Source organism: Artemia sp. Qi Xiang Cuo, chromosome 4 (genome assembly GCF_049724085.1).
Source record: "Artemia sp. Qi Xiang Cuo chromosome 4, ASM4972408v1, whole genome shotgun sequence".
Classification (NCBI taxonomy): Eukaryota; Metazoa; Arthropoda; class Branchiopoda; order Anostraca; family Artemiidae; genus Artemia; species Artemia sp. Qi Xiang Cuo.
This window is the reverse complement of record NC_142797.1, coordinates 5833458-5850721: the sequence shown is the minus strand read 5'-3', so window position 1 is coordinate 5850721 and position 17264 is coordinate 5833458. Positions and strand designations below refer to the sequence as shown.

The following is a 17264-nucleotide window of genomic DNA, read 5'->3' as shown; positions in this document are numbered from 1 at the left end:
AACTATATATATATATATATATATATATAGATTTAATTGGTTACCTTTCCTTCAAGATGTTTGAAGGTTCTTCTTAGAGGATATTAGAAAACAGAGGAGGCAATCACTTTTGAAGTTGATTTTAATGAATTTCTGATGAAGCTTAGGATGCTGGGTGACATTTAGAGAAGTTGGTAATTTAGGAAATAGAAATATGATTGATTTTTCCTATTAGTCTGTTACAAAGGCGCTAAACTATTTAATTCCTGTCAAATTCAGTAGGCTGTCAGTCCAGTATACTCTCCTTGTTATTTTATCTAGTGATGTGAAAAGTGTCTCTTTTGTCACCTTCGTAATTCAGAGCTTTGTAGATGTGGAATTGGGGGAGCTACCATTTCGACTAACCGTCACATGCACTAAACGTCATAACATCTAAAAGGAAAATCCGTCAGAACCATAACCGTCATAACATCTAAAAAAAAATATATAAGTTTATATAATAGTAATAAGCACATAATAGTTTAGAAACATATTTTGGCTATATATTTGCACATCAGGGGGGTGGAAAAAAGCAGAGCATATATTAAATACGTAACCTAAACTAACCTAGGTACCTTATTCCCCCTAAACCCCAAAAAACTAAAGTTCTAAAATTTTAGATGTTATGACGGTTAGTGGTTCTGACGTTTTTTTGTCGACATTATGACGGATTTTGTAGACGAAATTACGTTAGTGCTCCTGACGGTTAGACCGCCTTCCCGTGGAATTGGATTGGTAGCCTTTCCTTATAAAATCTTTGAAGGCTCTTTTGCGTGAACATTAAGAAATACAGGAATTGACCATTTTTGAAGTTGGTTTTGATAAATTTTTATTGATGTTTCTGATTCTGGCTGCTACAAATGGTCGGGTTTGGCAATTTTGGTAATTATTCTGGTAACAAAAACATAATCTATCTTTTCCTGTTATTTTTTTGGCAATTTTGGCCGTTATTTTTGTAACAAAATATACTCGAACATTACCTGTTTATCTTTCTGGCAATTTTTGCAGTTTTTTGGTAACAAATATACTCGAACGTTTCCTGTTAATCTTTTTGGCAATTTTGGCAGTTGTAATGGTAACAAAAATGTACTCGAATATTTCCTTTTATTTTTTTCGGCAATTTTGGCACTTGTTTTGGTAACAAAAATTTACTCGAACATGTCCTGTTTTATCTTTTACATATGCAGTAAGGAATTTACTTCTTGTCAAATTCAATAGCCTGTCCGCCCCATTTACTTTCCTTGTTATTTTATTTACTGAAGTCAAAATTCAGAGAGACTTCGTAGTTATGGAATTAAACTGGTGGCCTTTCATTCGAAGATCTTTGAAGGCTCATTCTAAGATCTATTTTCTAATAGATCTAAGATCTATTAGAAAATAGAGGTGTGATCAATTTTGAAGTTGATTTTAATGAATTTCTAATAAGGCTTTTGATGCTGGCTGACAAAGGCTAAAAGTGAATGTTGACTTCATTCAAAGCTATTTGCATAAAAGAATATTTCTTGTGCTGAAGTTGGTTTGATGGAAAGTAAGGGTTACTTATCTGAAGGGTTCGTTTTGTTGGAAGTGTGTCATTGGAGGAGGCCGCCTTCTTTTCAGTTTCCATTGAATGCCAGGGTTTGATTATGAAAAGGGTTTCAGCAGATTCAACAATTTTTTGCTCTATGTCAGAGGTACCAAACAGGGGGATGGGGCAATTTGCCATATTTTAAAAATCGTCTTTTGGTATCTTCATTGAAAAACAACAAAATTGCCCCCTCCCCAGATTTTGATAAAAATGGTATTCTCATTAAAAGAAAATGGAAAAATATACTTGCCTTTCCTCCGTATATTTCCGCGAATAGGCAGCCCCGAATACGGCTATCCAAAAGCTATTGTTTTGAAACCTATTTTTGCTCAAAAGCGGCATTTAAGATACGAAGAGCAACAGCAACATTACCATTATTTTCACATTTTCCTATAAATTTTTCAATGATTTTTTTTTTTACAGCTAAAAAATAATAATTTTGTCTTATACCTGCGGAATTATTGTTTTTACTCATTCAATTCCAAAATTAATTTTTTTGAAAAATCATTTTAAGTTTGTCCTTTTCAATATTTCGGTCGTTATTTCTCTTAGTCTCTTCTATTTATTATAAGTAACTTCATCTGAAGGACGTCCAAGCTCTTTTTTCGTGTTTTGCAATATAATTTTGCGATTTTTTTTTTTTATTTTGCGAAATAATTTTCATTAGGTTTTGTTACTTACACAAATTATAAACTATCACTTTTAGCTGTTCGGAAATCCGATTTTATCTTCATTCTTTTAATTTTATCGGTTTTAAGAAATCCAAAATTTGGCTAATCACTAGAACAAGTTGTTAGAGCATTAACTACTGCTTCTGGTGAAAGATATTGAATTACCTGATCAATTACTTCAATGGCGCTTTAACTTCACAGTTTGGTTAATTTCTGCAAGTATTTGCTTCCAATCTTCCTTTGAGATTGTTTCTAAGATGATTCTTGCAAGATTTGAGGGTCCATGAGTTTTCTTGTCCCTACCCAATCTGTAACATGTTTGCACCAAGAAACTTGCAGGCAGAAAAATATAACCAGGAATACCCTACAGTGATCACCTCCCGATCAGTGTGGCAGTGTGGAACACCTCCCGATCAAAAGTGATCCTCAGAAACCCACCAAATGTCGTATCCAGTTTTTTGTTTGGGAAGGTTTTAGTTCGGGGGGAGGGGTACAGATAGAACTTTAAAATGTATCCAAATTTGTTTATATGAATTTTTGCGTAAGTTTTACTTTTGGTTATTGTTATTCTTATAGTTGGCTTGTTCATCCAATGGTGCTTACAAATTATTTACTATTTCCCAGACCAAGTCCGTAAATGTATATATAAATTTTTTATTCATACAAATCCATAGCCAGAAGCAGACACTGTTATATAATTCAATACATAAGTTAGACTCCCCCATAAATTCATGGAAGTCCTTGATAATTTGAAGTCCATGGAAGTCCATTAATATTTGTTCCTTGATACAATGAATTATATACATCAAATTTATGTATCAACATCACGTTGACAGCTATGCCATTCTGAGGATACATTTAAAGGCGGACGGAAAATCACATTTGTGAAAAAATGAGGCGTGTTTTATTTTAGGAGTCCAGTGGCATGAAAAGATCATTAACCCTTTGTTTTGGGAAGGGGTATTTTTATAATAAGCCAAATGGGACAACCAGTAACAGAGCTTCAAAATGCAATTCCGAAGTTATGAACGATTAGTTATGAACGTTCAATGGCGAAATTGCCATAAATTTCCTGGAACGATTTGCCATAAATTGTTCCTGGAATGACGACCGATGACTGATTTTCTTTTCTTAGGCCAATTTAACCAAGTCTAATACTAAAATGCACTAGTGCGCATTCACAATACATAAAACATAAGCAGATACCAATAAATCCTGATCCGTTATAATAAATCCTGTACGAGTCGGACAAAAATTTCGGGGGAGAGGGGTTATGGAAGGTCAAACTCCAAACCCCCCTGGATACGGCATTGAATCCACCCTTTAAGTACCGACGACAGGAAAAATGAAATGCAATTGTTTGAATTGGTGAAGGGTAAGCTTACACTAACATTTATATTTCGTTTTCCAGGGGGGAAATATTTGGAAAAATTAGGAATTCAGTTTTTATTGAAAAAGACCTTCATATGCAGTTTTTGGTAATAGTGGGTGCCAAATTAAAAAAAAGCTTAGGCGGAAAATCAGCCAAAAAAATAACTAAAACACATGGTTGCCAAGTAGCTTAAGAAGGTGTAGCTTTCCTTTGAACGTCTTCGGGAAACAACAGATTGCTGGTGAATGAATATTTTTACGTTCTATAGTTCAGCGTGGCAACACTGACGAAAATTTGTTACTGCATTGAAAACTTCAAAAGAAAAACAACCAAAAGAAAAACTTTGACAATACCGGTTTCCAGGTATAAATTGGCCTAGAATTCGTTGGGAGTGGGGGGCGGAAATGTTTTTATTTATATTTTTGTATTATAAGTCCTTTGAAGTAGATTTCAACAATTTGACTATAAATATGAATTATTATTAAAAATTAGAATTTTAAAGACCTTGAAAACCAGGAACTGGCCACAAGTAAAAGTAAAAGAGTAAGCCAGTTTCCCTTCAATTATTGCAATATTCCCTTCAGTTTTGTATGGGCATGGACCTAACAGTCCTCTTCCTAATGAAGCCCCTATTCTCAAGCCCCAGGTTCTCTCCCCATCAGAGTCTTTGTTCTCCCTCTCGATTGCACGACCTCTTCTATTCACAGCTCATACATGCCACTTCCAAAGGTCGACTGATTAGCCACGTCAGATACAGCTAAATCCTAATTGCATCTTTTAGAAATTTCCCAGACTTCTTCCTAAATATCGGTTGTTGACTTTCTAATCTTGTAGAATTTTTGGCAACCGCTGGCATGTAATCACCGTACATTGTTCACTCTCAGAAGATGTCGTACCTCTAGACGTATTATGTAGTAATCAAGGGTTTGAATAGAAAGGCGGAGAAAGATTGGTAATCTGATTCGTTTCTAAGAAACCTTGGGGAATATGATTTATCGGGTTCAGGAGGTAGAAATGAAGACTTTTTGATCTTTTAGAACAGATTTTGGTACTTACGTATTATCCAGAACACACTCAAGAAGTTTGACACACGCAAGAAGAACACACTCTCGCATACGGTTATAATTAGCTTATTCTTTCGTGAAATAATCTACGTTGCAGGTATATTTACATTATATATTTAATATATAGAGGTGGTTAGGTATTTAATATAATGCGTTCTAGGCGGTCTGTTTTCCATAATTATTTGCTGCATTTTCTATAATTTTGTTAATAAGGTATTATATTTTCATCATATTTTGGTATATTTCATTATGATTCACCTAACTTCACTTCTTGAGTGTGTTCTGGATTATACGTAAGAATCCACATTTTTAAGGCACATTTTAATCTGATGCACAAGATTTAGATTAGGTTTGGGGGAGAGTCAACTTCAGAAAGCGTTGACGATATTTAGTGTTTAAATATAATGATATAGTGATATATTTATTTAATTAACTTTAACAAAAAGTTTAAATACAAAAATCAATATGATTCACCAAAACCAAACGGTTGATGTGGGATGAAACAGGTAAAAAAAAAAATACATACATATAACGTCATTTAAATTCACTATAATAAGAAAGAAAGAAAAAAAGAGAGAAAACAAAAGAAAGAAAAAATAAATAAAGAATAAAAATAATAATAGTACAGGGACAGCAACTACATACAATATTCCTGTTGTGGGGTCGCACTCACAAACCAACAAGCAATTACAACTTAATTTAAATTAAATCAAATCAAGTCACCTCCAAAACAAACAAAACTAGAATTCATACTTACTTAATAATTTTTCTTTCAATTTTGCTTTAAAACCACTAAAATTCTCTAGTTTCTTCATATTATTATCCAAATTATTCCATAAGTTTATACCCTTTATAAACAAAAATAGTATATTTTTGTGCAATTAACCCCTCTCATTAAGTTTAAGTGTAACCCTGAAGTCTTTCAAGGATAACCTTGTGTGTGATAACATTTAAATGCTATAAAGATATTCTCATTTGACAGTCACCGACAACTAGGGCAGGTTCATCTAATTTCAACCATTAATTTTAATGAAATTTTAATTCGGCTACCAAATCTTTTCAAATCTAGCCAGTTTATTTTATGTGTCTTTAGTTTCGGCCAGGCTTCCTGAAATTTTCAGTGGTCAATTCAGATCCAGCTTGTATAAATTAGCCAATCTGACATGAGTTTTAACCTCATTGAAAAAAATAGCAGTCGTAACAAAAGAGATTTTAATAATACCAAAATTTAGCTAGCGCTAATTTGAGTATTCAGAATTTAAGGATATTTTGGGATTGGCTGAAAAATTCTACAAAAATTCTGATTGGCTGAAACTTAACTAATACCTTTTGAGTGTTAGTAAATCTCATTGTGCATGCATAGTGCTTAACCTGAAGTCGTATATGTTAAAGTTCTTTTTTTTTTAACTTGGCCATGAACATATCTTTAACCTCAGTGGCAGTTCTGACCTTTTTTTTGCGCCCTGGGCAAAATATTTATTAGAGCCCCTTCCCCCCTTGTCCCCCATAAGCTTGATCAGGCGAAATTTTAACAATTTTTTTATTCATTTAAATCTGACTTTTCTTACTTTATGTAGGAAAAGGTATGGGAAAAATTAAAATGTTGGATTTAATTTGCTTATACTTGCCAACTACGCCCTCTACTTATCTTAATAAAAATAAAATTAAAAAAATTACTAAAGGAGTATAACTGTTAGATTACTTATTTGAAATTTTGCACCCCTAAAATTTTTGTGCCCGGGATAAGTTTCCCCGCCCCCCCCCGCCGGAAACTGCCCCTGTTAAACCTAAAGTCTTATTGCCATTTTTTAGTAGATCCGATAATGTGTTGCGAGGAAAACTTTCCAACAATAGCCAGGAGCTGCCCACGCAATTACTGCACATTAATGACAATGACAATGACAATGTTAGTCTATGTTACAATGTTAAAGTGACAATGTTAAGTCTATGAATTTTATGAGTTTTATTAGAAATAAGTGAAATTAAAGAAGTTGAATTGGATTCCCCTTTTCATCTATTTTTTGGAAGAAATGTTTAACTGGGGCTAAGGATCCAAAACCATTTCCTCCTTGAAAACTATCTACCTAGCTAGTCAGATGTTAGGGGGTCCTGACGCCGCACCAAATCGTATTTGTATATTTATCATTAAATCTATTATTAGCTATTACATTTCTATTTTTATTCCATACTACTCATTATTAAATTCATAAAAAAATTGCCTTATTTAAACAAATTTAAAATGGTGTCTGAATTTTTACCTTCTATGAGTGTACATTTATGTTTAGGATTGTATTCAGGGTTTAATTATTCATAAATAAATTTATAGCAAAAAACACTTCAACATAGTCTCCTTCTTTAAGCTCTATGGCCAGGAATAAATAGCGGGAAAACAAAAATGAAATAAATGCATGAAAAATTGTAAAAATAATGAATCCAAATTATTTATTACTATATTTTTGCATTTTTATTTGTTGCTAAATTTCTTTATTTATTACTTATTGCTTCATTCATTATAAAAGTAATTTTGCCATTATAATATATTATAGTACTAATGCAAGAAATAATAAATTCAAATTATAAAGAAGTGAGCGGCTTTCTTCATTTTTAACCTCGGTAAAAAAATTTATTTTACCGAGGGGATTTCAAGTATGGCTGTCCAGAGATTAAGCAAACTGGGTGAAATTTCCAAAGGTCTGTCATTAATATTGAGTTAGGAAGTTCGTCTGTTGTCGCTGATAAAAGCTAGCAAGTAACTAATTAATTAATTTACAATTGCTAATAATTTAATAACTAATAATTACGCCTAATTGATAATTGAAAACAATTGCTGATTAGTAATTATAAGCCCTTACTATAAGCAATTGCCTGACCTTTTTTTGTGTAAATATATAGCGGGCTGAACTTGAGGAAACTTTTCTACATCACCATTGTTTGCAAGTGTTTTTCTTCCATAGTCCGGAAAAAGTGCCTGTATTTTTAGCAACAGGAAAAATAACACCCTGGTACGGGGAAAATACATACTGCTATGGTTTATGTTGATGATTTGACAGCAAGTAAAGATGCCTAGAGATTAAAAACCCTGGGGAAAATTCCCAACCTAAGGTCAGAGTTTTCCAACAAATGCAAACTTGTTTCTAGAAGTTACTTTTACCAGTACTTGTTTCTAACAGTTACTTTTACCAGTTTACTTGTTTCTAGAAGTTACTTTTACCAGTTTACTTGTTTCTAGAAGTTACTTTTACCAGTTTTTTTTTTACCAGTTTACTTGTTTTTAGAAGTTACTTTTGCCAGTTTTATTTGTCTGTTATTAATGCTTAGTCAAAACGTTCATCTGTTGTAGTCGATTAAACATAGTAAGTAACTGATTAATTAGTTAACTATTAGCAAAGGATACTTAATAATTATACTGATTGATAGTTGCAAGTAATTGATAATGGTAAGTCCACACTACAAGTAACTAATTGAACTGCTTCGTGTTAGTGAGGTATTATGGGTTTATTTGGGAAAACCCCTCCATATCATTCCCGTTTGCAGCTTTATTGCAAGTATGGTTGAGAAAAGTAACTTAATGTCAAGAACATATTTATTTACTGTAGCCTACTTTCTCATTTTCTAGCATCTAATTTTCACAAATTCATCCTTACCTCCATGCTAAGAAGATAAAACTAATGCAATAAATAATGCTATACATTTCTCAGGAGTTAAACACGTAAAGAAAATAGTCAAATGATGAAACCATAAAGATATAAAAGGAGTAGAAGCCAGCGGGTGTCTTTTATTCCATTCTTCAACAACAAATATTCGATGCTAGATATATAGGTGATTCTAGGCTGACTGTAATATTTGTCCGAAAAGTTATTCAGAATGTGGCCTCTCAACATCAAAACGAAAGACGCGCAAATAAAACTGTCCCTCCATAGCAAAGACAGCAAAAGATAAAATTGTTATCAGGGTTGCCGCCCGGTGAAAAAAAAATCACTAGATTTTAGTTATTGTCTTCAATAGTCTAGTGATTTATGTCCAGATTTAGAAATTTTTTTGTTTAGGCAACATAAAAAATCACTAGAACTAGTGATAAATCACTAAGGGTGGCAAAGATAATTTCTTAAACCACATTGGCCTGACATCACATAAAGAAAGAAAAACGAGCAAAAATGGGGTTTTTATAGGCCAAATGACGATACTGAAAATACAAAGCGAATATTTCGAGAGGACAAACGCCTCTCTTCTTCAGCGCGAAACGAAACGATGTAGGTTGTTAGGTTGTTATGGTTGTTAGGTAGTTGGTTTTAATTCTTTTAATTTTTGGCTTTTATTGTTACATCGTTTCGTTTCGCGCTGAAGAAGAGAGGCGTTTGTCCTCTCGAAATATTCGCGTTGTTTTTTCAGTATCGTCATTTGGCCTAAAAAAACCCCATTTTTGCTCGTTTTTCTTTCTTTATGTAAGGGTGGCAACCCTGATTGTAACCACATCATAGGATTCAAGAGGTTCAAATACGGGGCAGAGTAGGCGGATTAAATAAGTTTTAAACAATTTGGCTACACAAAGTAAAACAGTTTGTAATATATGAGTTAAGGTGATCCTTTAAGCTACCATATTGCCTGTAATTTCTGGACCTGGGATGCTTTATGTAATAATTAATCCATAGTTTCATATCCACAGTGGTATCGGAAGCAAATATTTAGCCAAACAGAACGGTTTTTTTATTTTTGTTTTGTTTGCAAATTTCTTCATGAAAGGCATGATATTTAAGAAATGATAAGCGCGATACTGTTGGGAAGATCGGCAAGATGAAAACAGTTGAAACGAAGTTTCTCAGAAACAATTGAAGATGATACGGTACCTAAGAGGATTACCCTAACTCCTCTGTTAAAAAAATCAGTTTGTGTGGCAAAACAGTTTAGAAGTGATTGGGTCGCCTTGCAATACCTTGTAGAGCATGAATAAGAGACCCGAATAAATTATAGAAAGCTAAAACCCGACATCTACTTTCCTGTTAATCCTAGAAAAACCATTTGACTTCTCGTGTTTCACGGGGGAGATAGAGATATACAGTTATAATGAGACTTGCATCATCAGAAAGTGTGAATTTTTTCGATTAAATGGAACAGAATCTTCTGTTTAAGTTCAGGAACGGACAGTTCCTAAAAATATTCTAGCTTACCTACTAGGAAAACGCTAAAAATCAGGGTACTTTCGTGTTATATGGTACCCAGTCAAGAGCTTTGCTTAGCTGAATCAGACAATAAACGGTTTACCATTCGCTATTCGCGGAGAATTAACTTTAGTTCACTGAAGTAAACTACGTTGTATGTATATTCTAATTCAGGGTATATTTTGCACACTAGGGGGGGGGGGTAAAGTTCATTTCCGACGCAAATGAATGTTAAATTTGGATTCGGGATGCAATTCTGACTATAGAGGTAAGTTTGAACTTCTTACTATAGAGCTGAGTTTGAACTTTACCCCCACTTCCACCCCGTCTGAGCAAATATATGCCCTGTTTAATATATACATTTTTTTTACAAAAGTATTGTATTCTCATCTTATATTTTGTATATTTCATTAGAATTAACTTCACTTCTCGAGCGTGGCCCATATAGGCTAATCAGCTCAAAGGAATTATCATTTGAGCAGTTTGCCCGCTTTGGGAGTATCCTGCGGTGCATTTGCTGTGATTGATAAATTCACCGACAAAAAGACGTAGAATTTCACTGTGTTTTCAGTAAATTTTACAGTTGAACCACAAATTCTCGACAGCTATCTAATAATGGCTAGTCCCCTGGGAAAATTTGCTAATGGCCCCTTTGTCTCTGTGACGGTCAGCCGACGCCGAAGCTCACATAATGATTTTTAAGATAATATATCATCTGAGACAAAGGAGGTGAATATTCGGCGATGAATGGAAGTAATCAAAGGAGTGTTGGTATGGCAGATAGAAAGGTTTAAGCATTGTAAGCAGATTTTTCGTAATATGAATACCGATTGGATACGAGTGGAATACGTGGATCATTTCCGAAGAAAAGGATAATATGTAATTGAATATGTTATATAGTCGATTAGCCCTCCGATGAAGTGGATACTCTGAGATAAACTTTGTAAATTATATTCAAGAGACGGAAGACGGACAATGAAGTTTGGCAGATCTGACATTCAGAATGGCGCTAATGCCAATTTAAATCTTTCTAAAACCGGCATTTCACCATCGACTGTAGAACCCAGTGAATAAGTTTTACAGTCAATTAACTCTTTGATGAAATCGACCTCCTAAATCAAACTTGGAAATCATTGTCAACAGAGGGAAGGTGGGTGGTGAATTTTGGGAGAACAATCGTCCAAAACAGTGCTAATGTTAATCTAGATCTTTCTAGAAGGAAAATTTCACCTTTGGGAGATCATCTAATTTGAATTTCTTAAGTCTTTCCATAGGGTTATGCAAAGTGAAATGTTGAAAGGGCCTGTGCTCCTAGAAGCCTGACTGATTCAATTTGCATATACTTTGCATGACATAAGGCTAACTAGAGAACGGTTGCATTTCCATTTCTCTCGCAGCGGGTTTCGTAACTGGTGACAAAACTTTAGATTGACAGAGCACTGGAATAGTAAAGCAACTGTGAAACATTTGCCCAGGGTGAAGGTGAGGCTGCAAAATTTTTCCAGGGGAGGTAAATGTTAAGACCACTCCCCCCCCTGTATCTTATACTAATTTTTAATTCTAGGCAGGGATTGTCCACTTGTATTTTTGTTGTGTTGTCTTTGTTGGAACATGATCTGTTACGAACCAAGCATTTTTTTTTAGCTCTTCACATATATCACGAAGAAAGAATTTAGTTAAAATAAAGTTGTACATCAATGCTGGGAGATAGTTGATTCCAATCTTAATATATATATATATATATATATATATATATATATATATATATATATATATATATATATATATATATATATATATATATATATATATATATATATATATATATATATATATATATATATATATATATATATATATATATATATATATATCAATTTCTAGACATCATTCCTAGGACAAAGAATAATATCACAGTTGCAAGTAGTCATTGTGGAAGTCGCTACTATTCACAGTTGCATGTAGTCACAAGCAGTCGTAGTCACAGGTAGTTGCAGTCGCAGATAGTTGCAGCCAGAGTCGACTATCATTTCCTGAAAATACCCACATTAGAAGCTACAACCCCCCCCCCCCCCAAAAAAAAGATCAGGTTTTTCTATTAGGAGCAGAAAATTGTGTGTCTTGTCTGCTCAAAGAAAATATTAATTTATAAGTACGCTATCTCAATATACTATCAGCGACCATAATTTCCGTAACTTTTAATATACCATATATTTATAATTCTTTGAAAAATTGAACCCGGCTGAGTTTTCAGTAAAGTGCTAGTTTTTAAAATTCTACAGATATCGGAAAGGATCCCAAGTCAGTTCGTTTTGGCTGATTTCGCTGATACAGTATATCTTTCGCGGAGCGATAGTTTTTGTTCATTTCAAGTTTCAACTTGGCTTTTTACTTCCGGAAGAAAAGCTTTGCTTAATTTTTTTTTTCGATTACACACAGTAAGCTTTACTGAAAGATCTTTGTTTAAATCAGGTGATGAAACCAAAGAAGTCAACCTGATTTTTTCAAGTGTTTGATTTTGTCATGAATTTGCAGAATTTGCACATAATTTTAAGAATTTGCACATAAGAAATTTAACTATTTTCGTAAAAATAGGATCAAATAAATGACATTTTATTCATCCGATAGTTTTTTTTCAGTGTTTTTAATGAGTAAATTATGAAAAATATGTGTGTTGATGCCTTAATACTTATTAATTCTCATAATCTTGATCATTTTCCTCCGCGTTTCCTAAGTTGATGATGATTGTGCAAACGTTAATCCACCAAAGATGCTAGTTAACTGTATTCGCAAAAATTTCATCCGAAAACAACTTTTTGTTGTTTTAGCAGGTAACTCACCTCACCTGGAATACAAAATTAAATTTTTATTATATATTATTAACTTTTCGTCGAACCTAGAACATACGATTTGTAACTTCATAATTTTGAAACAGCCAAAAAAAAAGCATAGGACACCACGGATTTGTCTCCATGGTACTTCAGAGCAATTCATATTATCAGCATTAATGTATATTGAAAGAGGAGTCAAATTTCATTTGTAGAGCCAGACTTACGTCTGTATACCCAAGGCCGTATTCAGGGGGTAGAAACCATTCAGGGGGTTGTCCGAGTTGTAGAAACATAACAAAAATAAATATAAATAAATTTTTGATACGTTTTTTTATTTTTTTATCCCCCCCTCGAAATAAGTCATTTTGTATATCCCAACCCTCAAACCCGAAAAAAATCCTGGATTTGGCCCTGTGCCTACACAATGAATTATAGATTCAAATCAGTAAACATTTGGTTTCAATTTCGGATCTGAGTAGAAAAAGTCCTTTCTACAGCGAAAAAATTGTCTGCAAAAATAATAAAATGAATAAATAAAAACTTCCTGTTTATGCGCTTGTGTCAATCACACATCACAACCGCCTTGCAGATGACGATGCTGCAGTCCTTGTTGTTGCAATGAGTTGCTAATGCTAGAAGTGCTAGTAGTATTTATATTTCTGCTCTTACAGAAGCGCTCATCAAAGAATATTTTTGAAGAAGAGGGGCTAGTTCAGCACCGCGAAGACAAAGTAAGACTTACCGAATTAAACGAAGTGTTTCATGGACCCAAATATGCTAGCCCAAGTAAAGGTACGTTTCTTATTTTTATATTTTTTTTCTTTTTTTTGCAATGTGTACATTTGTACTCTATCTTCTATATACTACGGTATTTTTGTTCTAATTCAGTTTTAATTCGATAGGTTACTAGCTTAATTTTTATGGAATGATCCTCCATTTTGAAATCTTCTTGCAAACCTTTCTACTATATTAAAATTGTCCTAGTTATACTTTCTGGTATTATAAACCTAGTTTTTCTGATTCCAATTTCCAAAAGACAGAGCATCATAAATTCTATAAACCCGTGTTCTGCTTAGGGATTCTAGAAAATTAAAATAATTTTGAAAAAATTGGGGAAAATCTGTAAACTTTTGAATGTAAGTCTTGGAACAGGAAACATGAAACCTAATTTTAATGCAATGTGGGTAAATTTTATCTTTAAAGTTTATATTGGACTCTAGAAACCATGAATAGAACACGGGTTTATAGAATTTATGATGCTTTGTCCTTTGGAAATTGGAATTAGAAAGATTAGGTTTATAATGCCAGAAAGTAGAACTCTGACAATTTTAATATAGTAGAAATGTTCACATTCTGATTAAAATTCAACTTTGTGTTCATATTTGATTACAATATCACACACACGCAAAATCTTCAGAAACTAGATACCAAAATTGTTTTTCCGATGGAAGGAATTGGTCGGTCCCCCAAAGTCCACATTCATGGACATTACTAGTTTGAGATTCGTGAACCAATGTCTTATTGGTTTTTGAATATAGATCTAGTTCAATAGAGTTGATACATCTAGTTTTCCTAATTAACTAACTTTAAGATTGACTGTAAAGTGCAAAACAAAACAAAATACTAGAACGAAAGTTAAATACTTAAATACCGTATCCAGGATTTTTGTTCGGGGGGGGGGGGGTTTACCCGATTTTTTCCCGTGGACTTTGTCTAACATCCTCAAGTGACATTACATTAACTTGAAACCGTTAGTACACCACTTGCGAATTGAATATGCATACTTTCGTATCTTTGAGTGGCATTTTTTTTCTTTTCTTTTCTTTAGTAACGCAAAAAAGAGAAAAGTATTTAAATACAGTTGAATACTACAAGCTATTTTTTGCGCAAAAATAAGCCAAATAATAGGCTAGAAGTAGTCCATATATTTTTTTTTTTTTTTTGTTTTTAGCTAAAAGTAAGGACGAATATCTATAAAACAAAATCCAGGCGACGATTTTTCTTCCCTGCAAAAATTTCGATGACCTTGTCAGGGCAGATGTCAACGTCCCTATGGACTGCAAGGAGGGTTAAGCCACTCAATCGTTCTTCTCCTTTTGAATTTCTCAGCCAGGTTTTGAGCCTTCTGAGCGTTGAGAAACTTCTTTCCGGAGTAGCAGTGCTAACAGGTAACGTCGCAAGAACAGCCAGAAGAAGAAAATCATTTGGAAAAAAGGTAGCGTCGCATGCCTGAAGCGAAGACACAGCACAAGTAGGCCTCTCTGATACCGGAACATTCTCCCACTTGATGCGCCATAGCTCAATTTCTTGCTTCAGACAGTCTGGCTCGGAAGAATATCGCCATACAATTCAACCAATGACTCCAGGTTTAATGCCTTCAGATCGACAGAAACAATTTTGGCGGGAGACAGGACGCTGAGATTTGACAGATTTGGCAGTTTCTGGTGAAGCACAAATCGTTGTTTCAGCTCGGAAGTGAAGTGGTCCAGGAAAGGAATAAAGAGCGAGGTTCTATAGTGGTTGAGAAGGTCTGGATCGTCTGCGTGCATACTCCGGCCACCTCTCGTCCTCGGATGAGTCATCTCCAGTCCTAAGTCGCTGGCAAAACGCTGAGCTTCGTCGAAAATAGATGTGAAAGCAGTAGCAGCATTTCCTCGCATTTCCTTTGTTTTTGAAAGGACAGTTTCCACGTGCCAGCAACTGCGCCGCTTTTGCCGTAGTTTCTGCATTTCCGTTCTCTACAAGGGCTTCCAGGGATCGCAGGAATGGTCGCTAAAGCTCAAGAAAACGCACGACTGAATCGTGGCGCTCCACCCATCTTGTTTCGCAGAGTCCGGTTTAAGTATGTTTCTTTGAATCTGGTAGTATTTCTTTGACCTTCTCTTTTAAATTCTGTGTTCTTAGTGGGGAAGTATGGTAAAAACTGCAAAGTTGTGACAAGACACCGAAGAAATGTTTAAAAGCCAGAATAGAGCATACAGAAGAGATGACCAAGTTGAGACTGTGCGCACTACAATGGACGTAAAGCGCCTTCAGATAATTTTCATGTATAACAGCCTGGACACCCCTATGATGCCCACTCATCGCTGATCCACCGTCATATCCCTAACCAACCATCTTGTTCAGATTAAGACCAAGGCTTTCGAGAAATTGTAGGATTGATGAAGCCAGACCTTGCCCAGTTAAATCAGAAACTGGGTTAAAACCAATGAAGTCCTCATGCAAGTTACCTTTGAAAGTGTAGCGGACGCAAACAGACAGATGCTCGTTATTCGAAGCGTCTGCCGTTTCATCGGCAAGCACCGAAAAGCAGGGACTGGCGTTTACTCTTTTCACAATAGACTGCTAAAGAAGCTCCCCGGATGCGGTGATAATACCATTCTGGATGATGGGAGAAAGATATGTGGCATTTCCAGCCGCAGAAAGAAGATGGTTCTTCAGAACATCTTCACCGTGTCTCGCCCTTAGCCGCAGTAGTGCTCGGAAGTTACCATCATTGTGAGAAGGTTCTGGATCTGAGACCGAAATGGGACCGGAATTATTGGTACCACGAAGGGCAAGCTGTTGCCGCCCACAAAATATCACCATCTCAGCAAGTGGTCACACCTTTTGGCAATTTTCTTGAACCTGCGCTTTCCTCACTACGTCTAGTTGGTGCAGGATATTGTCCTGCCTTTTCTCCGAGACAGAAAAGAAGTTTTCAGCCGATATGATGCAGTTTCTAGGAAACTGTGCTTGTTGGTGAGCTGTGAAGCACTCTATCGCATCCTTCCAGTTCCTGAATGGTTTGGTGACTAGATTCCCCAAGCGCTGGTGGCAGCCTTTGCCAGCTGTCTCTGACGAGAACAGAACGCAAAATCTGCAAAAAGCAGCGTCCTCAGACGGAGGGTAGGACAACCAACTGAAACGAGCGAGCCAAGTTAACTGAAACTTCGGCTTCCGTTTTTCGGATACTGGAAAAATGTAGGAGAAATCTGGAGTCCAAGGGCTCTTCAGCAAACGAAGTTTAGAATTTGAATCGAGACTGGATGATTTGTTGACAAAACGACCGATGTCATTTGCAAACAACGACAAAGACTGGGTTGGTGCAAGTGCGTGTTGCGGTGTGGTTGGTTCCAGTGTGCGTGATTCAGAAGCTTCAACGATGGCTCCAGTGCCCTTCAGATCCACGGGTGTAGATGAATGCTCCGCAGACGTCCCGCTAATGCCACTGTCAGAAACATCCCTGGTCCGCTTGGGCGCGAAAAACGACGTAATGTCACACTTCCTCTTCATGTTGAAAATCGCTCTTCTCTTAGCCAAGTCCGAAATTGAACTGAACTGAACTGACAATCTTGCACTCTCTTATACCATACCTCGAGCGCCCATTAATTCTAATTTACTATGCAAGATCAGGTGAACATGGGGTTACCTAATTGCGTAAGCTGATCAGAGCGCATATTATTAACCCTAATTTACTATGCAAGGTCAGGTGAACATGGGGTTACCTAATTGTGTAAGCTGATCAGAGCGCATATTATTAACCCTAATTTACTATGCAAGGTCAGGTGAACATGGGGTTACCTACGGTTACCTAATTGCGCAA

At 35.3% G+C, this 17264-nt stretch overlaps 1 protein-coding gene across 1 annotated transcript in view; it reads left to right on the top strand.

Annotated features, from left to right (window-relative positions):
* Window positions 1–681: 681 nt before the first annotated feature.
* The window catches only part of LOC148952714 (uncharacterized), an 89590-nt gene continuing 73007 nt past the window's right edge, over window positions 682–17264 (top strand). Inside the window, exons 1-2 of the mRNA XM_089087759.1 lie at window positions 682–753; window positions 13351–13471. Coding sequence (XP_088943885.1) covers window positions 682–753; window positions 13351–13471 — 193 coding nt within the window. The remainder of the gene's footprint in view (window positions 754–13350; window positions 13472–17264) is intronic.